Source organism: Oncorhynchus masou, chromosome 19 (assembly GCF_036934945.1).
Source record: "Oncorhynchus masou masou isolate Uvic2021 chromosome 19, UVic_Omas_1.1, whole genome shotgun sequence".
Classification (NCBI taxonomy): Eukaryota; Metazoa; Chordata; class Actinopteri; order Salmoniformes; family Salmonidae; genus Oncorhynchus; species Oncorhynchus masou.
In genome coordinates, this window is record NC_088230.1 from 25,409,500 (window position 1) to 25,435,142 (window position 25,643).

At 42.7% G+C, this 25,643-nt stretch overlaps 1 protein-coding gene across 1 annotated transcript in view; it reads right to left on the bottom strand.

Annotated features, from left to right (window-relative positions):
• Nucleotides 1-3,851: 3,851 nt before the first annotated feature.
• The window catches only part of LOC135505638 (uncharacterized), a 51,460-nt gene continuing 29,668 nt past the window's right edge, over nucleotides 3,852-25,643 (bottom strand). The window contains exon 3 of the mRNA XM_064924688.1: nucleotides 3,852-5,090. Coding sequence (XP_064780760.1) covers nucleotides 3,852-5,090 — 1,239 coding nt within the window. The remainder of the gene's footprint in view (nucleotides 5,091-25,643) is intronic.

The window sequence follows — 25,643 nt, forward strand, 5'->3', positions numbered from 1 at the left end:
TTCCCTATTTAACCCTCTGGTTCCCATTATGTTTTGTGCGTGATTGTTCCTGGTTTGTGTTAGTCTTTTGTGTTAGGGTTTGTGATCCCTGCGTGGATTTATTTCCTGATTATTTTCCCGATTATTTTCCTGAGTAAAGTTCGTTATTTTTTTCTCACCTCTGCACAACTAACACCTGACAACTACCCAATTTTGAAATTGCACCTTGTGCATTCTACTATTACAACTTTCAAGAGTAAGTTTAAGTTGCAGGGAGGTTCTGAGAACATTTTACTCAGGTTCCTTGCCAGTTCTTCCATGAGGTTTTATTAAAGCTCTGAGAATGGAAATTATAGGTTATTTTGAGGTTTTTTTTATAACTTCCTTAGAACTTTCAGTAACACAGCAAGCTTTTTTTGGCCTTCGATGCACAGATAGGTGACATAGAAATATAGGAATTAACATAGGAATTAATCATGCAAAAACATTTTTTTGTGTGTGACACGGCATCAGTGAGATTTGAACCTATAATCTTTTGTTCTCTATCTTCAATCCACTGTGCCACCAGGATGGAGCTAGCATACCATGTTGTTTTACTCATACAGAGCTATTCATTTTAGTCTATTCAAACAGAGCTAATTTCAAAGGAAACAAGCACTTATTAAGATCAGGTGTGGCCTATTAGTGGGTGTGACCAATGAGTGGGTGAGGCCACAGTGATCCATACAACCATGCAGTAAGTATTTTTCTCTGTTCATACAGTACATGAGTAATACATGTTTTTATTATTATTATTATTATGTAATACTCCTACTTCCAGCGTGTCCCTCTGCAAACATAACCCTTGTTGTATTCACCTCTAAACACACTTAACAAGATAGAGGATAGAACATTTTTGTTGATGCTGAGAACGGAATGTACATTCTTAAGAATGTTCTCAAAATGTTACTAAAGTTTTCTTGTGTTTTTTTTTATGGGAAGTTGTCTTAAAGTTCTCTGAACAATTTTTTAGACATGACTTTAAATAGAACCACGAGGAAACCTGTAGGAAACGTTATGCTGAAGTACTGAAATTCCCAAAGAAGAATGTTGTTTCTTAATGTTCTTTGAACTATTTGAGAACATTCTCAATGTCAAACCAGTCGGAGAACGTTCCTAGAACCTTCTCCGACAAAAAACACAAATTTAAATTAAATGTAACCATGTTTGAAACGTTCTGTAATGAAAGTAATAAAATACCAAGAAAATAATGTTTTTTTTTGTCAAGCAGCTATCCTGCACCATTCCTAGAATGTTGTAAGAAGGTTGAATGCAAAATAACCATAGCACAACCATGCTCTCACCAAGCTTTAAGAAATATATGGTTCTCAGAACGTTATGTGCTAGCTAGGCACCCAGTATTACGCCACTCGATGACCATGGCATGTTGAAAAAGATACCTAGATAATCCACATGGCCTGATCCAATTAGTGATTTGATTTGAATGAAGAAATAGATATATTGACGCAACAGCAGTGACCCTGGGAATGTATAGCACCATCTGCAACATGGGAAACACAATTTTGTATTTGTATTTATTAAGGATCCACATTAGTGAATGCCAAGACAGCAGCTACTCTTCCTGTGGTTTATTATGGATACCCAGTAGTTCCTGCCAAGACAGCAGCTACTCTTCCTGTGGTTTATTATGGATACCCAGTAGTTCCTGCCAAGGCAGCAGCTACTCTTCCTGGGGTTTATTATGGATACCCAGTAGTTCCTGCCAAGACAGCAGCTACTCTTCCTGGGGTTTATTATGGATACCCAGTAGTTCCTGCCAAGGCAGCAGCTACTCTTCCTGGGGTTTATTATGGATACCCAGTAGTTCCTGCCAAGGCAGCAGCTACTCTTCCTGTGGTTTATTATGGATACCCAGTAGTTCCTGCCAAGACAGCAGCTACTCTTCCTGTGGTTTATTATGGATACCCAGTAGTTCCTGCCAAGACAGCAGCTACTCTTCCTGGGGTCTAGCAACATAAGACAGTCTTATACCATTTAAAATATTGCATGACATTACATTTCATAACACTTTAACCAATACATTTAGTGTTTTTCCTCAGGCCTCCACTATCACATATTTATAATACAACATCCATGTGTATATGTGTGAGGGGTACGTGTCTTATCATGTGTATGTGTGTCACATCCCTTGTGCATTCTGTTGATGTAGCTGTAAAAATACTCTACAATAGTTTGCTGCCTAACGTAATACAGATGTTTTCCTGAACTCTGTGGCATGTTTTGATGAGGAGGTTTGATCCAAACGTAGGGCTATGTAGAGCTGCAGGGCTGTCTGCAATGCACACCTATGACAGTTCAACTCCATACACAAGGGGTCATAGTTTACCCTCCATACCAACTATCGTACCAACAACAAGCAGCCCGGCCAGTACTGGTCCATGTCTCCAGAAATCGCTTGTGAAACTTCTATACTGTATAAAATGGCATACTGTATATAAGTACACTCCTAAGAAAAAAAGGTGTTATCTAGAACCTAAAACAGTTCTTCGATTGTCCCCATTTTGGGTCCCCATTTTGGGTTCCATGTAAAATCCTTTCCACAAGGGGGTTCTACATAAAACCCAAAAGAGTTCTACCTGGAACCAAAAAGGGTTCTCCTATGAGGACAGCCGAAGAACCCTTTTGGAAACATGTCAGAAGATTGTTTATTTTAACATAAAAGGCATTTTGAAATGCATAGATTATACCTATTATGCATAGACCTATTTTTCATGCGGTTGATGTGTTCCATGGATCCAATAGTTTGCACATGTAGTCAGTTCCACATACATTGGGCTATACACAGCATCTCCAATATAGTCAGTAGCAGTCATGCAGGTGAATTGGGATGAGTGCATCCTGGAGTGAATGACTTGAGGACAGCTAGTGGGATGATGAGGTGACAGCTATGTATGTGTGAGTAGAGCATGTGTGAAAGTAGACTTGTTGTGCACAACCTAATGGAGCTGGGTCGAATGGATTGCAACAGTTACACAGCTTACACACAATCAATCGCACCTAGTGAACGGCTGTTGATCTACAAAGGATGATCAACAACTCACCACATCAATTACAAACTAATACCTAAATACACCCTTTTAAATAGAGGGACAATTATAACAACTGAATAGCACAGTATTTATGAGATGTTAAAGTAGACTATTCGTTTTTAGCAGTATGTTTTAAATGCTATCTTATTCAAAGTCCAGGTCTGCATTCCAAATGGCGCCCTATTCCATAGTTAAGTAGTGCCCTATGTACTGTAGGGAATAGTGTGCTATTTGAGACACAACCCTGATCAGAAAGAGCTGAATTCCCGAAACGGTCAGGGTCAGGGAGAAATCACACGACAGCAGAGCAGTAACACAACTAAACGGATCTTACTTGGATTTCATGGCCATATGAATAAATAATGAATGTAATTGTTCATTAGCTTTGGTGTTTAATGATTTGTTATAATTGCTTGAGTTACTGAGGCCAGATCCTAAAAAAGGGGAAATGTCATTATTCAGATGTGAACTGGTGAGATGTACTGGAACTATGGTTTTCCGTTTGTCTTCATTTACATCAACATTGATTAATAAATTGTATTTGCTCCATTTCTTTCCCTGCTGATAACAATGACAAATGCATACCGCAGGGAAAAGCTGACAATTCTAGGCCTACAATAAAGCATTATCTCACCCTAAAATAAAATAAACACTATAAAAAAAGATGTACATTTGGTGCCATTAGTCACAGGGGTTTTCTGAAAGACAAAGATCTCTGTCAACTGTAGCAATACCTTTTCAATACATGGTCACATTATGAGTGTGTTTAATTTGGATAAATGTTCAATAGAAAATACGTGGCGTGGATGTTTGGGTGGAGTATCTGGGTAGATGTCTGGGTGGAGGTCTGGTTGGAGGGTCTGGGTGGAGTGGCTGGGTGGAGGTCTGGGTGGAGGTCTGGGTGGAGGTCTGGGTGGATGTCTGGATGGAAGTCTGGGTGGAGGTCTGGGTGGATGTCTGGGTGGAGAGTCTGGGTGGATGTCTGGGTGGAGTTTTATGGTAGAGTGTCTGGGTGAATGTCTGGATGGAGTTTCTGGGTGGAGTGTCTAGATGGAGTGTCTGGATGGAGTGTCTGGGTGGAGTTTCTGGGTGGAGTGTCTGGGTGGAGTGTCTGGGTGGATGTCTGTGTGGAGTGTCTGGGTGAATGTCTGGGTGGAGTGTCTGGGCGAAGTGTCTGGGTGGAGTGTCTGGGTGGATGTCTGTGTGGAGTGTCTGGGTGAATGTCTGGGTGGATGTCTGTGTGGAGTGTCTGGGTGGATGTCTGGGTGGATGTCTGTGTGGAGTGTCTGGGTGAATGTCTGGGTGGAGTGTCTGGGTGGAGTGTCTGGGTGGAGTGTCTGGGTGGATGTCTGTGTGGAGTGTCTGGGTGGAGTGTCTGGGTGGAGTGTCTGGGAGGATGGCTGGATGGATGTCTGTGTGGAGTGTCTGGGTGGAGTGTCTGGGTGGAGTGTCTGGGTGGATGTCTGTGTGGAGTGTCTGGGTGGAGTGTCTGGGTGGAGTGTCTGGGAGGATGGCTGGATGGATGTCTGTGTGGAGTGTCTGGGTGGAGTGTCTGGGTGGAGTGTCTGGGTGGATGTCTGTGTGGAGTGTCTGGGTGGAGTGTCTGGGTGGAGTGTCTGGGTGGATGTCTGGGTGGATGTCTGGGTGGAGTGTCTGGATGGAGTGTCTGGGTGGATGTCTGGGTGGATTTCTGGGTGGAGTGTCTGGATGGAGTGTCTGGGTGGATGTCTGGGTGGATGTCTGGGTGGATGTCTGGATGGAGTGTCTGGGTGGATGTCTGGGTGGATGTCTGGGCGGATGTCTGGGTGGATGTCTGTGTGGATGTCTGGGTGGATGTCTGGGTGGAGTGTCTGGGTGGATGTCTGGGTGGAGTGTCTGGGTGGATGTCTGGGTGGATGTCTGGGTGGAGTGTCTGGGTGGATGTCTGGGTGGAGTGTCTGGGTGGATGTCTGGGTGGATGTATGGGTGGATGTCTGGATGGATGTCTGGGTGGAGTGTCTGGGTGGATGTCTGGGTGGATGTCTGGGTGGCATGAATGGGAACGGACACCTGACAGTCTATTTCCTCTCTTCATCAGTGTACAGCAGTGATCTCTATCCAGATCCAGTCACACGGCTCCTTCAAGGAAATGAAAACATCTCACTTAATGGGAAGCTTAATGACGGTGGACAGATGGAAGACATCTCCCTTTACACTATATTTCACTTGAATGAAGGGCTGCTTGTTGACAGATAACTGTTTGGAGAAGTGAGAGAGAGGGGGGAGAGTGGGAGAGAGTGGGAGATGGGGAGAGAGTGAGTGAGTGAGTGAGTGAGTGAGTGAGTGAGTGAGTGAGTGAGTGAGTGAGAGAGAGGGAGAGAGTGGGAGAGAGGGAGAAAGAGAGTGAGAGAGTGAGAGCGAGAGAGAGAGAGAGAGAGAGACAGAGACAGAGAGAGAGAGAGAGAGAGAGAGACAGAGACAGAGAGAGAGAGAGAGAGAGAGAGAGAGAGAGACAGAGAGAGAGAGAAAGAGTGGGAGAGAGAGGGAGAGAGAGAGAGAGAGAGAGAGAGAGAGACAGAGAGAGAGAGAGAGAGAGAGAGAGAGAGAGAGAGACAGAGAGACAGAGAGAGAGAGAGAGAGAGAGAGAGAGAGACAGAGAGAGAGAGAGAGAGAGAGAGAGAGAGACAGAGAGAGAGAGAGAGAGAGAGAGAGAGAGAGAGAGAGAGAGAGAGAGAGAGAGAGAGAGAGAGAGAGAGAGAGAGAGAGAGAGAGAGAGAGACAGACAGAGACAGAGAGAGAGAGAGAGAGAGAGAGAGAGAGAGAGAGAGAGAGAGAGAGAGAGAGAGAGAGAGAGAGACAGAGACAGAGACAGAGAGAGAGAGAGAGAGAGAGAGAGAGAGAGAGAGAGAGAGAGAGAGAGAGAGAGAGAGAGAGAGAGAGAGAGAGAGAGAGAGAGAGAGAGAGAGAGAGAGAGAGAGAGAGAGAGAGAGAGAGAGACAGAGACAGAGAGAGAGAGAGAGAGAGAGAGAGAGAGAGAGAGAGAGAGAGAGAGAGAGAGAGAGAGAGAGAGAGAGAGAGAGAGAGAGAGAGAGAGAGAGAGAGAGAGAGAGAGAGAGAGAGATTGTGATCTGTCACTGTGCTGCTCAGACAAGCCCTATTTATTTTTATTCTCCACTTCCTTCATTTTTCTCTGGATTTGGGCTGGCAACACTCAAGGCTGGAATGTATTCTTTGTGAAAAATGAATTGTAATTGTATATAGTATGCTCACAGTACATGTTGATGCCTCTTCATTGCTAATGATTTGCTAAACCCAGTAGTCATGGTTTATAGAATGGTGTGTGTGAGTGCTCACTTGCTCGAGTGTGTTATTAATGGCTTATGTGTGATTTCGGTTATGTGTCGGTGCTTGTGTGTTCATGCTTCTGTGTGTGAGTCTGTGCGCTTGTGGGTCCATGCTTTTGTGTGTGTTTGTGTGGGGGAGCGGGGAGGGGTGTGTGTGTGTCAAACAATGGGCTCCAGCCATTTCCCCCCTCACAACACCAAGTCAATACCCCTGCTAGGATCTCTGCTCCCAACAAGGCAGGTCAGATTTCACAGAGTGTAGAAATAGCAGCTGACAATTCATTGCCTCTGATTTATGAAGCATGTCAATATTGAGACTAACAACACATTTTGCTGGGGAAGATTGGTGGTCCACTGGTCAGATATTAACCACAGCCTCGCGACACAATTGACAGCTGCTGTTGGATGTCAAAATACAGTTGTTTTCAAAACTCCATCATCTTTACTGACACCATGAGAGCTCAGTAACCAACCTCAACAGCTAGTTAATGTTTTATTTTAAAGCTTGTCTTGTTCTTGACTTTTCCCAGACAGATCTTGTACTTTTTTTCTAGTGTATTTACCCAGAGTGCATTGAGTGAATGTTGGAAAACGATCTTTGTTATTTTCTAAACATAGCAATGCGAACACAAAGAGGACTCAGACCACAACATTTTTGAAGTGATCTAAGACATAAAATAGGATGTCTGTCATTTAAAAACTATTGAAACAGTCTACAGTGTTGTGCCATTTCCCCTCAGAATCATACCAACTACAGTGGAGGGGAGGGCCCTACTGTACAACTCTATCGAGACCTTGGAGGGCTTGGTCAAGCATGGACTCCATTATAGATGGAGTAGTTTAACATTGTCCTGTAATATTCCCTGCATGCAGTGACAAGCTGCAGTCAGATCTGGGAAACTGCTGAGCGGCATAATTGTCATCTACGAAAAATGGAGACGCAGCGGAGAGGGGACTGAAATAGCAGGAGGGATACCATGTTTAAAAAAGAGTGGCACATGTTGTCTTTCAAGGGGTGTTCCTTTCACCTCTGACTGGGTCAGGTACCATCAATCACCAGCCTGTTCCCATCGGGGGGGGGGGGGGAGTGAGGGACATCATCCATTTTCTCAGGAATTATTATTTATTTATTTTACCTTTATTTAACTAGGCAAGTCAGTTAAGAACAAACACTTATTTTCAATGACGGCCTAAGACCATTGGGTTAACTGCCTGTTCAGGGGTAGAACAACAGATTTGTACCTTGTCAGCTTGAGGGTTTGAACTTGCAACCTTCCGGTTCCGGTTACTAGTCCAACGCTCTCACCACTAGGCTACCCTGCCGCCCCAGAATGTCCGACAAGTTATGCAACTTTGTTCATAGTTGTTGATTATATTGTGTCTTTGAAATACCTTGACTGGATCCAGTGTATTTTATGAGTGAGTGTCTCATTAAGTGGAACATTTGAAACCTTACTTTGAGCTGTCACTGACATACAACAGGTAATGAATTTTAGTGGCATCATCTGTAAATGATAGCTTAGTAATGTCATGTCCGCAGAGTTAAACCTGTACCGAGTTCAAACCAATGCTTTCTACCGCTAACCCAGCTAAATACCTGACAGTGTCAAAAGCAGTAAAGTTCATATTTCCTACCTGCTATTTAGATAATTATGTCAATATTTGGCCATTATTTCCTCACAAACAAAAGGAGAAGCCTTTTTTTATGCAAAAATAATGAGAAAATAGGTATTTCTCTGAAGATCTGAATGTTATGAATTGATACTGCTTACCATTTCCAGCATGTCAATAATGAATACCAAAAGAATGCACCAGCCTTTCTACAGATATCATCTAAAAATCAGCCCATTCCAGTCCATCCCCACGCACCATGTAATTGTGGATAGGAACAGTGGCAAGGAGAAGAAGGGAAATGTCCCGATTTCTGCCATGAAGTAGCCTCAACCCATGGAGAGAAATAGAGAATGGAGCGGTGGTATCACAGCATGCATAATTCATGAGTGTAAATTAACCCTGAGTGGGGCTCCATCAATCAGGGGAACTGCCATAACAGGCTGGGGGTGCAGGCCCAGGGGGCATGGGGCCTGGGGTATGGACGGTGGCAGTTAGAGGTTGGAAGGGGTAGGGTGGTCTGTCAAGTGGAGTGGAGTGTTACACCCACTCCTCGAATTAGCCACCCACCATTTCAACAGGTGGCCTCTACAGTAATGTATGGCATGTGGGCAGGCCCAGACTAAGGGACTTGAATTTGGAGGAGGAAACTGGGCCACTTTGAATGAAACAACAGAGCCATTGAGCTGTGTGGATCCTTCATATTAAAGAGAATACTTGTCGTATTTTCTAAAATCATTTGATCTCAGTGACGTTGTTTTTGTGTTGTGTTATGGAATGATGTGTTGATTGACATCAACAAAACACCTTATAGTGGAGGGTTTCAATGTGAGCCTTGATCTGAGTGTAAATACTTATCTGGTGCTGAGTTACATCTGTAGAAATGAATTAGAATATATATATATATATATATATATATATATATGTGTATATATATGTGTATATATATGTATATATATGTATATATATGTATATGTATGTGTATATATATGTATATATATATATATATATATATATATATATATATATATATATATATATATATATATATATATATATGTCCATTTGTTTATTTATCCCCACTGTTGTGAAACGCTGAGAAATATTTGATTGATTGACAGCTAGCTATGAGGGGCACTTACAAGAGAGGCCTTTTTACACCTGCAATATTTTTTTCTGGATCCTGAAAAATTCTTATGTAACAGAAGGAGAAAGAACAAAAATAGATGACACAAACACGGACAGAAAAGCTCTCCTTGGGCATCCATATTGGGTGCATTGGGTTCATCAACACACATGCAAGTGTGAATTCACTGCATTTTCTAAGTTTACTGACAAATGATTTGTTTATCACAATTCTACAGAGTGCTATATCCTATGATATCTTGTGAAGTTAGATACAATTTGAAGATATTACAGGATGTTTGGCAGACAATGTGCTACCTTTTCTTTTACCTCGGTCATTGTACTGTCGGAAATGAAGTTCCCTCAAAGGCACATTAAACTACAGTTCCTGCATACAAGCCACATTAGAGATTCAAAGCATTATTCAATGGAGAGAAAGGCTATTAACTCAGCATTCTGGGACAGAGTCCAAGTCCGATCAGAATTCTGGTGTGGTTAAATCCCCACAAGAGTTCCTCAAACAGGGCTGGCGCTTTCTTCTGACAGACAAGCTGCGGACACAGACATAATGACATTAGCCACGGTGGTCTTATATTTGGATGGCTGTTTGTTTAACTGCATATTCATTGGCTGTTTGCTGATAAACCTGGCGGAAACCTCTCGGAGGAGTCGGACACCGCTAACGAATTGCGATGGATCTTTTGGAGATGACTGTTGTTTCACTCTCTTCACCCTGACACTCCATACGTTAGAATGACCCGTTAGAAAAACGGGCTGTGGCTGGTGTCAATGTTTGGCCTGTGGATCTCTGTGACATCCACCACTGTTACAATCTGTTTTTGATACAAATGGGGGATACATGACACAGATAATGCTTGTGCTCTTACTCCCAAACATGTGTGTCCAGTTTATGACCACAGCCCAAAGTCTGATTGAAGTCCCAGTCTTTGGGGTGTCCACCCGCTCTGGGTGAGTAACCTCCTTATGTTATAAAATACCTTTTACCAACACAAATAGGATTTTTTATGAACTGAATCATTCAGTAGTGTCTTTCTTACATATAATTAACATTATTTTAAAAAGTCAGATTTCGTAAGCTAATACATCCGATAATAGGCACCGAGCTCTGTTGACAGAGCGATGTACTTTTTCACGGTGACTATTGAGGATTTTAAATATGGTGGCGGTTGTCTGCAAAGTAGTTTGAACTGAATTCAATGTAAAAGGCTATGAAAATAAAAAGCTTGTGGTACGCTCAATATGTGGTTAGCTCAGTTCTCCGTTGACATTTCACAGTGGTACGCTCAGATCTCCATTGACATTTCACAAGTGGTACGCTCTGTTCTTTGTTGTTATTTCACAGTGGTACGCTCAGTTAACGGTTGACATTTCACAGTGGTACGCTCAGTTCACGGTTGACATTTCACAGTGGTATGTTCAGTTCTCCATTAACATTTCACAGTGGTACGCTCAGACCTCCATTGTTATTTCACAGTGGTACGCTCAGTCCTCCATTGTTATTTCACAGTGGTACGCTCAGACCTCCATTGTTATTTCACAGTGGTACGCTCAGTCCTCCATTGTTATTTCACAGTGGTACGCTCAGACCTCCATTGTTATTTCACAGTGGTATGCTCAGTTCTCTGTTGACATTTCACAGTGGTACTCTCAGTGCTCCGTTGACATTTCACAGTGGCACGCTCAGTTCTCCATTAACATTCCACAGTGGTACGCTCAATCCTCCATTGACATTTCACAGTGGTACGCTCAGTTCTCCATTAACATTTCACAGTGGTACGCTCAGATCTGTTGACATTTCACAGGGGTACACTCAGTTCTCCGTTGATATTTCACAGTGGTACGCTCAGTTCACTGTTGACATTTCACAGTGGTACTCTCAGTGCTCCGTTGACATTTCACAGTGGCACGCTCAGTTCTCCATTAACATTTCACAGTGGTACGCTCAGATCTGTTGACATTTCACAGTGGTACGCTCAATCCTCCATTGACATTTCACAGTGGTACGCTCAGTTCTCCATTAACATTTCACAGTGGTACGCTCAGATCTGTTGACATTTCACAGGGGTACACTCAGTTCTCCGTTGATATTTCACAGTGGTACGCTCAGTTCACTGTTGACATTTCACAGTGGTACTCTCAGTGCTCCGTTGACATTTCACAGTGGCACGCTCAATCCTCCATTGACATTTCACAGTGGTACACTCAGACCTCCATTGTTATTTCACAGTGGTATGCTCAGTTCTCTGTTGACATTTCACAGTGGTACTCTCAGTGCTCCATTGACATTTCACAGTGGCACGCTCAGTTCTCCATTAACATTCCACAGTGGTACGCTCAATCCTCCATTGACATTTCACAGTGGTACGCTCAGTTCTCCATTAACATTTCACAGTGGTACGCTCAGATCTGTTGACATTTCACAGGGGTACACTCAGTTCTCCGTTGATATTTCACAGTGGTACGCTCAGTTCACTGTTGACATTTCACAGTGGTACTCTCAGTGCTCCGTTGACATTTCACAGTGGCACGCTCAGTTCTCCATTAACATTTCACAGTGGTACGCTCAGATCTGTTGACATTTCACAGGGGTACACTCAGTTCTCCGTTGACATTTCACAGTGGTACGCTCAGTTCTCCTTTGACATTTCACAGTGGTACGCTCAGTTCTCTGTTGACATTTCACAGTGGTACGCTCAGTTCTCCTTTGACATTTCACAGTGGTACGCTCAGTTCACGGTTGACATTTCACAGTGGTACGCTCAGTTCACGGTTGACATTTCACAGTGGCACGCTCAGTTCTCTGTTGACATTTCACAGTGATACGCTCAGTTCACGGTTGACATTTCACAGTGGTACGCTCAGTTCATGGTTGACATTTCACAGTGGTACGCTCAGTTCACGGTTGACATTTCACAGTGGTATGTTCAGTTCTCCATTAACATTTCACAGTGGTACGCTCAGTCCTCCATTAACATTCCACAGTGGTACGCTCAATCCTCCATTGACATTTCACAGTGGTACGCTCAGACCTCCATTGTTATTTCACAGTGGTACGCTCAGTCCTCCATTGTTATTTCACAGTGGTACGCTCAGTTCTCTGTTGACATTTCACAGTGGTACTCTCAGTGCTCCGTTGACATTTCACAGTGGCACGCTCAGTTCTCCATTAACATTTCACAGTGGTACGCTCAGATCTGTTGACATTTCACAGGGGTACACTCAGTACTCCGTTGATATTTCACAGTGGTACACTCAGTTCTCTGTTGACATTTCACAGTGGTACGCTCAGTTCTCCTTTGACATTTCACAGTGGTACGCTCAGTTCACGGTTGACATTTCACAGTGGTTCGCTCAGTTCACGGTTGACATTTCACAGTGGCACGCTCAGTTCTCTGTTGACATTTCACAGTGGTATGTTCAGTCCTCCATTGACATTTCACAGTGGTACACTCAGTTCTCCATTAACATTCCACAGTGGTACGCTCAGTTCTCCATTGTTATTTCACAGTGGTACGCTCAGTTCTCCATTAACATTCCACAGTGGTACGCTCAGTTCTCCATTGTTATTTCACAGTGGTACACTCAGTTCTCCGTTGACATTTCACAGTGGTACGCTCAGTTCTCAGTTGACATTTCACAGTGGTACTCTCAGTTCTTCTTTGATATTTCACAGTGGTACGCTCAGTTCTCCGTTGACATTTCACAGTGGTACGCTCAGTGCTCTTTTGACATTTCACAGTGGTACACTCAGTTCTCTGTTGACATTTCACAGTGATGCGTTCAGTTCTCCATTAACATTTCACACTGGTAACCTCAGTGCTCCATTGACAATTTCACAGTGGTACTCTCAGTTCTCCGTTGACATTTCACAGTGGTACATTCAGTCCTCCGTTGACATTTCACAGTGATACATTCAGTACTCCGTTGACATTTCACAGTGATACATTCAGTACTCCGTTGACATTTCACAGTGGTACATTCAGTACTCCGTTGACATTTCACAGTGATACATTCAGTACTCCGTTGCCATTTCACAGTGATACATTCAGTACTCCGTTGACATTTCACAGTGATACATTCAGTACTCCGTTGACATTTCACAGTGGTACATTCAGTACTCCGTTGACATTTCACAGTGATACATTCAGTACTCCGTTGACATTTCACAGTGATACATTCAGTACTCCGTTGACATTTCACAGTGGTACATTCAGTACTCCGTTGACATTTCACATTGATACATTCAGTACTCCGTTGCCATTTCACAGTGATACATTCAGTACTCCGTTGCCATTTCACAGTGGTACATTCAGTACTCCGTTGACATTTCACAGTGATACATTCAGTACTCCGTTGCCATTTCACAGTGATACATTCAGTACTCCGTTGACATTTCACAGTGGTACATTCAGTACTCCGTTGACATTTCACAGTGATACATTCAGTACTCCGTTGACATTTCACAGTGGTACATTCAGTTCTCCGTTGACATTTCACAGTGGTACATTCAGTACTCCGTTGACATTTCACAGTGGTACATTCAGTACTCCGTTGACATTTCACAGTGATATATTCAGTACTCCGTTGCCATTTCACAGTGATACATTCAGTACTCCGTTGACATTTCACAGTGATACATTCAGTACTCCGTTGACATTTCACAGTGATACATTCAGTACTCCGTTGACATTTCACAGTGGTACATTCAGTACTCCGTTGACATTTCACAGTGATACATTCAGTACTCCGTTGACATTTCACAGTGATACTCAGTACTCCGTTGACATTTCACAGTGGTACATTCAGTACTCCGTTGACATTTCACAGTGATACATTCAGTACTCCGTTGACATTTCACAGTGATACATTCAGTACTCCGTTGCCATTTCACAGTGATACATTCAGTACTCCGTTGACATTTCACAGTGGTACATTCAGTACTCCGTTGACATTTCACAGTGATACATTCAGTACTCCGTTGACATTTCACAGTGGTACATTCAGTTCTCCGTTGACATTTCACAGTGGTACATTCAGTACTCCGTTGACATTTCACAGTGATACATTCAGTACTCCGTTGACATTTCACAGTGGTACATTCAGTACTCCGTTGACATTTCACAGTGATACATTCAGTACTCCGTTGCCATTTCACAGTGATACATTCAGTACTCCGTTGACATTTCACAGTGATACATTCAGTACTCCGTTGACATTTCACAGTGATACATTCAGTACTCCGTTGACATTTCACAGTGGTACATTCAGTACTCCGTTGACATTTCACCGTGATACATTCAGTTCTCCGTTGACATTTCACAGTGGTACATTCAGTACTCCGTTGACATTTCACAGTGGTACATTCAGTACTCCGTTGACATTTCACAGTGATATATTCAGTACTCCGTTGCCATTTCACAGTGATACATTCAGTACTCCGTTGACATTTCACAGTGATACATTCAGTACTCCGTTGACATTTCACAGTGATACATTCAGTACTCCGTTGACATTTCACGGTGGTACATTCAGTACTCCGTTGACATTTCACAGTGATACCTTCAGTACTCCGTTGACATTTCACAGTGATACATTCAGTACTCCGTTGCCATTTCACAGTGATACATTCAGTACTCCGTTGACATTTCACAGTGGTACATTCAGTACTCCGTTGACATTTCACAGTGATACATTCAGTACTCCGTTGCCATTTCACAGTGATACATTCAGTACTCCGTTGACATTTCACAGTGGTACATTCAGTACTCCGTTGACATTTCACAGTGATACATTCAGTACTCCGTTGACATTTCACAGTGGTACATTCAGTACTCCGTTGACATTTCACAGTGGTACATTCAGTACCCCGTTGACATTTCACAGTGATACATTCAGTACTCCGTTGACATTTCACAGTGATACATTCAGTACTCCGTTGACATTTCACAGTGATACATTCAGTACTCCGTTGACATTTCACAGTGGTACATTCAGTACTCCGTTGACATTTCACAGTGATACATTCAGTACTCCGTTGACATTTCACAGTGATACATTCAGTACTCCGTTGACATTTCACAGTGGTACATTCAGTACTCCGTTGACATTTCACAGTGGTACATTCAGTACTCCGTTGACATTTCACAGTGATACATTCAGTACTCCGTTGACATTTCACAGTGATACATTCAGTACTCCGTTGCCATTTCACAGTGATACATTCAGTACTCCGTTGACATTTCACAGTGATACATTCAGTACTCCGTTGACATTTCACAGTGATACATTCAGTACTCCGTTGACATTTCACAGTGGTACATTCAGTACTCCGTTGACATTTCACAGTGATACATTCAGTTCTCCGTTGACATTTCACAGTGGTACATTCAGTACTCCGTTGACATTTCACAGTGGTACATTCAGTACTCCGTTGACATTTCACAGTGATATATTCAGTACTCCGTTGCCATTTCACAGTGATACATTCAGTACTCCGTTGACATTTCACAGTTATACATTCAGTACTCCGTTGACATTTCACAGTGATACATTCAGTACTCCGTTGACATTTCACAGTGGTACATTCAGTACTCCGTTGACATTTCACAGTGATACATTCAGTACTCCGTTGACATTTCACAGTGATACATTCAGTACTCCGTTGCCATTTCACAGTGATACATTCAGTACTCCGTTGACATTTCACAGTGGTACATTCAGTACTCCGTTGACATTTCACAGTGATACATTCAGTACTCCGTTGCCATTTCACAGTGATACATTCAGTACTCCGTTGACATTTCACAGTGGTACATTCAGTACTCCGTTGACATTTCACAGTGATACATTCAGTACTCCGTTGACATTTCACAGTGGTACATTCAGTTCTCCGTTGACATTTCACAGTGGTACATTCAGTACTCCGTTGACATTTCACAGTGATACATTCAGTACTCCGTTGACATTTCACAGTGGTACATCCAGTACTCCGTTGACATTTCACAGTGGTACATTCAGTACTCCGTTGCCATTTCACAGTGATACATTCAGTACTCCGTTGACATTTAACAGTGATACATTCAGTACTCCGTTGACATTTCACAGTGATACATTCAGTACTCCGTTGACATTTCACAGTGGTACATTCCGTACTCCGTTGACATTTCACAGTGATACATTCAGTACTCCGTTGACATTTCACAGTGATACATTCAGTACTCCGTTGACATTTCACAGTGGTACATTCAGTACTCCGTTGACATTTCACAGTGATGCATTCAGTACTCCGTTGCTATTTCACAGTGATACATTCAGTACTCCGTTGACATTTCACAGTGGTACATTCAGTACTCCGTTGACATTTCACAGTGATACATTCAGTACTCCGTTGCCATTTCACAGTGATACATTCAGTACTCCATTGACATTTCACAGTGGTACATTCAGTACTCCGTTGACATTTCACAGTGATACATTCAGTACTCCGTTGACATTTCACAGTGATACATTCAGTACTCCGTTGACATTTCACAGTGATACATTCAGTACTCCGTTGACATTTCACAGTGGTACATTCAGTACTCCGTTGACATTTCACAGTGGTACATTCAGTACTCCGTTGACATTTCACAGTGGTACATTCAGTACTCCGTTGACATTTCACAGTGATACATTCAGTACTCCGTTGACATTTCACAGTGGTACATTCAGTACTCCGTTGACATTTCACAGTGGTACATTCAGTACTCCGTTGACATTTCACAGTGGTACATTCAGTACTCCGTTGACATTTCACAGTGGTATGCGCAGTTCTCCATTGACATTTCTCAGAGATATGCTCAGTTCTCCGTTGACATTTCACAGAGATACTCTTGTTTTTATGAGAAATCTTTTAAAAAGATCAGGAATATCGCATCTATTTAAAAAGCTTATATTAAATTATGAAAATACTACATTTCATGTCTCAAAATCTATATCTATCTTACCTCTATGTAGTTTTTTGTCCTCCTGATTTGAAAAGAAACATAACGAGTTCAACGGTGAGCCTGTCAGCTAGGCCCAATTCTCGCACAGCATCCAACCTAGTAGACGCATTGCGATTTTCCAGTTTTGACCACTTTTTTTCTCTGGCCTCCAATGATTTAGCCACCCTAATTTTTAACTAATTTGGATTATGATAGATACATGCGTTTCGGATAGTTTCTTAGAGGAGCATCTACATGAAAAACATATAATTTTACCCATTGGTCAAAATATGTGTTTTTGATTGGACACCCTACACTCTTTGTGTTTCTTCCAATCAGGACATTTTGGAATGGGTCATTTTTTATTATTGTACAATGTTCCTTTTAACTGTAGTGTTGAAAATGAAGGCTCTGATATCCGGATAAAACTGATGACAATGACAGTAGTTACGATCACAATTTCTCTTTACGTCACTGTGAAAGGCTCTTTGATTAGTAATCGAGTCTGCAATGTGCCTATCTCTGTCGCAATTTCTATTCTTGATTTCTATTCATTTCTGATTTGCTCAAGGATAAAAAATATAAAGAAGTAACAAAAATATATTTTCAGATATTACACATGCCTATAGCATGTTCCACAATATCAATATCGTAGTGCCTGGAATCTGATATGCAGTATAATGAGGAGAAATTGGGATTCTGGTGAAACACTTTATAGATCTGTTTTTTCCTCTGCTATGGTTTTAGTGCACAGCAGTCCACAGCTCATATGTAGTACTTTGTTTCCCTCGTATTCCTCTATTTAGGTCATGCAACAGATTGGCTTCAGTGAGATAGAAAATGGTCAAAATCACTCACCATATTGCACTCACTGACATAAAGGCAGTGAGTGCAAAAACTGTAGAAAATCATTTTGCTCTTTGTTACTTATATGTTCTTATACTAAAGCATAGAACTATAGTCATTTTGGTCAATGATGGGTTCATTGAAAAGTGTCCTAAAACCTGTGTATGTACATGTTATTGCATAGACAGGTACAGTGTAATTACAGTATACTGTATCTCCATAGTGAGATTTTATGTAATCTTATTATTTTATTGTAATCTTACCTACATTCCAAGTTTCAAGTTTTAATGTCACGTGCACAAGTACAGTTAAATGCCTTTCTTGCAAGCTCTAAACCCAAGAATGCAGTAATCAATAACAATGTAATACTAAAAATGACCAAAAGTATAATAAAAACACACAATAAATAAAAAGAAGAAGAACACGAAGAAAGTAAGCACCCTATATACAGGGTCAGTCAGTCCACATTCAACCATAAATTGTAGGCTACATAATACCGTGACTTCAGAAAGTATTCAGACCCCTAGACTTTTTCCTCATTTTGTTGTGTTTCAGCCTGAATTTAAAATTGATTAAATTGAGATGTTTTTGTCACTGGCCTACACACAATACCCCCATAATGTCAAAGTAAAATGATATATTTTTAAAATTCAACAAATTAATAAAAGATGAAAAGCTGAAATGTCTTGAGTCAATAAGTATTCAACCCCTTTGTTATGGCAAGCCTAAATAAGTTCCGGAGTAAAATAGGCTTACAAAGTCACATAACAAGTTGCATGGACTCAATCTGTGTGCAATAATAGTGTTTAATATGATTGTTTAATTACCACAACATCTCTGTACCCCAAACATACAATTACCTGTAAGGTCCCTCAGTCAAGCAGTGGATTTCAAACATAGATTCAACCACAAAAACCAGGGAGGGTTTCCAAGGCCTCGTAAACAAGGGCATATGTTGGTAAAGCAGACATTGAATATCCCTTTGAGCATGGTGAAGTTATTAATTACACTTTGGATGGTGTATCAACACACCCAGTCACTACAAAGACAGAGGCGTCCTTCCTAACTCATTTGCCGTAGAGGAAGGAAACCGCTCAGGGATTTCATCATGAGGCCATTGTTGACTTACTACACAATACTAACCTAAATGTCAAAGTCAAAAGAAGGAAGCTTGTACAGAATCCAAATATTCCAAAACTTGCATCCTGTTTGCAACATGTGTCAAAGCAATTCACTTTTTGCCCTGAATACAAAGTGTTATGTTTGGGGCAAATCCAATACAACAAATTACAGAGTACCCCTATCCATATTTTCATGCATAGTGGTGGTTGATCCTGTTATGGGTATGCTTGTAATCGTTACGGACATGGAAGTTTTTCAGCATAAAAAAACAGAATGGAGTTAAGCACATCCTGGAGAAAAAAAACTTGTTCAGTCTGCTTTCCAACAGACACTGGGATATTAATTCACCTTTCAGTAGGACAATAACCTAAAACACAAGGACACATCTACACTGGAATTTCTTACCAAGAAGACAGGGATTGTTCTTAAGTGGTCGAGTTACAGTTTTGACTAAATCTGCTTGAAAATCTATGTCAAGGCCTGAAAATGGTTTTCTTGCCCCATGGCGCCGACAGAGATGGCCGCCTCGGTTCGCGTTCCTAGGAAACTATGCAGTTTTTTGTTATTTTACGTGTTATTTCTTACATTAGTACCCCAGGTCATCTTAGGTTTCATTACATACAGTCGAGAAGAACTACTGAATATAAGATCAGCGTCAACTCACCATCAGTACGACCAAGAATATGACTTTCGCGAAGCGGATCCTGTGTTCTGCCTTTCAACCAGGACAACGGAATGGATCTCAGCTGGCGACCCAAAAAAACGACTTCGTAAAAGAGGGAAACGAGGCGGTCTTCTGGTCAGACTACGGAGACGGGCACATCGTGCCCCACTTCCTAGCATTCTTCTCGCCAATGTCCAGTCTCTTGACAACAAGGTTGATGAAATCCGAGCAAGGGTAGCATTCCAGAGGGACATCAGAGACTGTAATGTTCTTTGCTTCACGGAAACATGGCTCACTGGAGAGACGCTCTCGGATGCGGTGCAGCCAGCGGGTTTCTCCACACATCGCGCCGACAGAAACAAACACCTTTCTGGTAAGAAGAGTGGTGGGGGCGTATGCCTTATGGCTAACGAGATGTGGTGTGATCACAGGAACATACAGGAACTCAAATCCTTCTGTTCACTTGATTTAGAATTCCTCACAATCAAATGTAGACCGCATTATCTACCAAGAGAATTCTCTTCGATTATAATCACAGCCGTATATATTCCCCTCCAAGCAGACACATCAATGGCTCTGACCAAACTTTATTTGACTCTTTGCAAACTGGAATCCATACATCCTGAGGCTGCATTCATTGTTGCTGGGGATTTTAACAAGGCTAATCTGAAAACAAGACTCCATAAAATGTATCAGCATATCGATTGCGCCACCAGGGCTGGCAAAACCTTGGATCACTGTTATTCTAACTTCCGCAACGCATATAAGGCCCTGCCCCGCCCCCCTTTCGGAAAAGCTGACCACGACTCCATTTTGCTGATCCCTGCCTACAGACAGAAACTAAAACAAGAAGCTCCCACGCTGAGGTCTGTCCAACGCTGGTCCGACCAAGCTGATTCCACACTCCAAGACTGCTTCCATCACGTGGACTGGGACATGTTTCGTATTGCGTCAAGCAACAACATTGACGAATGCGCTGATTCGGTGTGCGAGTTCATTAGAACGTGCGTTGAAGATGTCGTTCCCATAGCAACGATTAAAACATTCCCTAACCAGAAACCGTGGATTGATGGCAGCATTCGCGTGAAACTCAGAAACTCAAATCAGAGCAAGGTGACTGGTAACATGACTGAATACAAACAGTGCAGCTATTCCCTCCGTAAGGCTATCAAACAAGCTAAGCGTCAGTATAGAGACAAAATAGAATCTCAATTCAACGGCTCAGACAGAAGAGGTATGTGGCAGGGTCTACAGTCAATCACGGACTATAAGAATAAATCCAGCTCAGTCACGGACCAGGATGTCTTGCTCCCAGGCAGACTAAATAACTTTTTTGCCCGCTTTGAAGACAATACAGTGCCACTGACACGGCCTGCAAAGGAAACATGCGGTCTCTCCTTCACTGCAGCCGAGGTGAGTAAAACATTTAAACGTGTTAACCCTCGCAAGGCTGCAGGCCCAGACGGAATCCCCAGCCACGCCCTCAGAGCATGCGCAGACCAGCTGGCTGGAGTGTTTACGGACATATTCAATCAATCCCTATACCAGTCTGCTGTTCCCACATGCTTCAAGAAAGCCACCATTGTTCCTGTTCCCAAGAAAGCTAAGGTAACTGAGCTAAACGACTACCGCCCCGTAGCACTCACTTCCGTCATCATGAAGTGCTTTGAGAGACTAGTCAAGGACCATATCACCTCCACCCTACCTGACACCCTAGACCCACTCCAATTTGCTTACCGCCCAAATAGGTCCACAGACGACGCAATCTCAACCACACTGCACACTGCCCTAACCCATCTGGACAAGAGGAATACCTATGTGAGAATACTGTTCATCGACTACAGCTCGGCATTTAACAACCATAGTACCCTCCAAGCTCGTCATCAAGCTCGAGACCCCGGGTCTCGACCCCGCCCTGTGCAACTGGGTACTGGACTTCCTGACGGGCCGCCCCCAGGTGGTGAGGGTAGGCAACAACAACTCCACCCCGCTGATCCTCAACACTGGGGCCCCACAAGGGTGCGTTCTGAGCCCTCTCCTGTACTCCCTGTTCACCCACGACTGCGCGGCAACGCACGCCTCCAACTCAATCATCAAGTTTGCGGACGACACAACAGTGGTAGGCTTGATTACCAACAACGACGAGACGGCCTACAGGGAGGAGGTGAGGGCCCTCGGAGTGTGGTGTCAGGACAATAACCTCACACTCAACGTCAACAAAACTAAGGAGATGATTGTGGACTTCAGTAAACAGCAGAGGGAACACCCCCCTATCCACATCGATGGAACAGTAGTGGAGAGGGTAGTAAGTTTTAAGTTCCTCGGCATACACATCACAGACAAACTAAATTGGTCCACTCACACAGACAGCATCGTGAAGAAGGCGCAGCAGCGCCTCTTCAACCTCAGGAGGCTGAAGAAATTCGGCTTGTCACCAAAAACACTCACAGACTTCTACAGATGCACAATCGAGAGCATCCTGGCGGGCTGTATCACCGCCTGGTATGGCAACTGCTCCGCCCACAACCGTAAGGCTCTCCAGAGGGTAGTGAGGTCTGCACAACGTATCACCGGGGGCAAACTACCTGCCCTCCAGGACACCTACACCACCCGATGTTACAGGAAGGCCATAAAGATCATCAAGGACAACACCCACCCGAGCCACTGCCTGTTCACCCCGCTATCATCCAGAAGGCGAGGTCAGTACAGGTGCATCAAAGCTGGGACCGAGAGACTGAAAAACAAGGCCATCAGACTGTTAAACAGCAACCACTAACATTGAGTGGCTGCTGCCAACACACTGACTCAACTCCAGCCACTTCAATAATGGGAATTGATGGGAAAGGATGTAAAATATATCACTAGCCACTTTAAACAATGCTACCTAATATAATGTTTACATACCCTACATTATTCATCTCATATGTATACATATATACTGTACTCTATCATCTACTGCATCCTTATGTAATACATGTATCACTAGCCACTTTAACTATGCCACTTTGTTTACATACTCATCTCATATGTATATACTGAACTCGATACCATCTATTGTATCTTGCCTATGCTGCTCTGCACCATCACTCATTCATATCTTTATGTACATATTCTTTATCCCCTTACACTGTGTATAAGATATTAGTTTTGGAATTTTTAGTTAGATTACTTGTTGGTTATTACTGCATTGTCGGAACTGGAAGCACAAGCATTTCGCTACACTCGCATTAACATCTGCTAACCATGTGTATGTGACAAATAAAATTTGATTTGATTTGTTTTGATTTGATCAACAATCAATTTGACAGAGCTTGAAGAATTTTGAAAAGACTAATGGGCAAATGTTGCACAATCCATGTGTGGAAAACTCTTAGAGACTTACCTAGAAATAACCACAGCTGTAATAAGCTGTCTCAGTCTCCAGTATTTATGCTGCAGTAGTTTATGTGTCGGGGGGCTAGGGTCAGTTTGTTATATCTAAAGTACTTCTCCTGTCCTATCCGGTGTCCTGTGTGAATTTAAGTATGCTCTCTCTAATTCTCTCTTTCTCTCTTTCTTTCTCTCTCTCGGAGGACCTGAGCCCTAGGACCATGCCTCAGGACTACCTGGCATGATGACTCCTTGCTGTCCCCTGTCCACCTGGCCGTGCTGCTGCTCCAGTTTCAACTCTTCTGCCTGTGATTATTATTATTTGACCATGCTGGTCATTTATGAACATTTGAACATCTTGGCCATGTTCTGTTATAATCTCCACCCGGCACAGCCAGAAGAGGACTGGCCACCCCACATAGCCTGGTTCCTCTCTAGGTTTCTTCCTAGGTTTTGGCCTTTCTAGGGAGTTTTTCCTAGCCACCGTGCTTCTACACCTGCATTTGCTTGATGTTTGGGGTTTTAGGCTGGGTTTCTGTACAGCACTTTGAGATATCAGCTGATGTACAAAAGTCTATATAAATAAATTTCATTTGATTTGATTTAATCACTGCTGGGTTGAATATTTATCTAATTAAGATGTATTAGTGTTGTCACACCCTGACCTTAGTTATCTTTGTTTTCTTTATTATTTTGGATAGGTCAGGGTGTGACGAGGGTGGTTTGTGTAGTTGTTGTATTGTCTAGGGTTTTTTGTATGTCTAGGTTTTTTTTGTATATCTAGGTGTGCACATCAGCTGATATCCCAATGTGCTGTACAGACACCAAGCCTAAAACCCCAAACAGCAAGCAATGCACGTGTTGAAGCACATTGGCTAGGAAAAACTCCCTAGAAAGGCCAAAACCTAGGAAGAAACCTAGAGACGAACCAGACTATAAGGGGTGGCCAGTCCTCTTCTGGCTGTGCTGGGTGGAGATTATAACAGAACATGGCCAAGATGTTCAAATGTTCAAAAATGACCAGCATGGTCAAATAATAGGTCTGGGTCAGGGAGCACGTCTGGTGTACAGTTCAGGATTCCATAGCCGCAGGCAGAACAGTTGAAACTGGAGCAGCAGCACGGCCAGGTGGACTGGGGACAGCAAGGAGTCATCATGCCAGGTAGTCCTGAGGCATGGTCCTACGGCTCAGGTCCACCGAGAGAGAGAGAGAAAGAAAGAAAGAGAGAAAGAGAGAATTAGAGAGCGCATACCTAAATTCACACAGGACGCCGGATAAGACAGTAGAAGTACCTCAGATATAACAAACTGACTCTTGCCCCCCGACACATAAACTACTGCAGCATAAATACTGGAGACTGAGACAGGAGGGGTCAGGAGACACTGTGGCCCCATCTGATGATACCCCCGGACAGGGCCAAACAGGAAGGATATAACCCCACCCACTTTGCCAAAGCACAGCCCCCACACCACTAGAGGGATATCTTCAACCACCAACTTACCATCCTGAGGCAAGGCCGAGTATAGCCCACAAAGATCTCCACCACGGCACGCGCCAACCCAGACAGGAAGATCACATCAGTGACTCAACCCACTCAAGTGACGCAAGTGTTTATATGTCTATGGTTGCCTAGATTGGTTCCCAATCAGAGGCAGCTGTTCATTGTTGTCTGTGATTGGGGACCATATTTAGGTAGCCATATTCCTTGGGTATTTTGTGGGTTATTGTCTATGTGTAGTTGCCTGTGTCAGCACTGGGTTTATCATAGTTTCACGTTCGTTTTGTTGTTTTGTTAGTTTGTTAGTTTGTTTAAGTGTTCTTCGTTAATTAAAGAAGAATGTATTCTTATCACGCTGCGCCTTGGTCTCATCATTACGACGAACATGACAAGTGTTTTATTTTTCATGCATTTTCTACAAGTGTTCGAATTTTTCTTCCACTTTGACATTACAGAGTATTTTGTGTAGATCATTGAAAAATATTACAATTACATCCATTTGAAAATCACTTTGTAACACAAGAAAAAGTCAAAGGGTGTAAATACTTTCTAATGGCACTGAGACTACCATGTAACTACATAGATTTTAGTGATAATGTTGGCGTGTAAGTCATTTTCTTCCATCTACAGATACAATAATGCTTTACTACCCAACGTCTGTAAGGAAAAGCTGAGCAATTCTTCACTTGTTTATTTATTAGAACAGTTAATAAATGGAGAAATTAAAACCCTACTCACCCTAAAACCATAACTGGGATAACTGGGATCCTGAGTGGCGCAGCGGTCTAAGGCGCCACTACAGACCTGGGTTCGGTCCCGGGCTGTATCACAACCAGCTGTGATCGGGAGTCCCATAAGGCGGCTCAAAATTGGCCCAGTGTCGTCTGGGCTAGGGGATGGTTTGGCAGGGGTTAGCCGTCATTGTAAATAAGAATGTGTTAAATAAAGATTAAATAAATAACTGACGACACCCTGAAAAAAGACGTTGAACAAACAGAGACAACTAGGATAGAGAAACATTGGAAGACCTT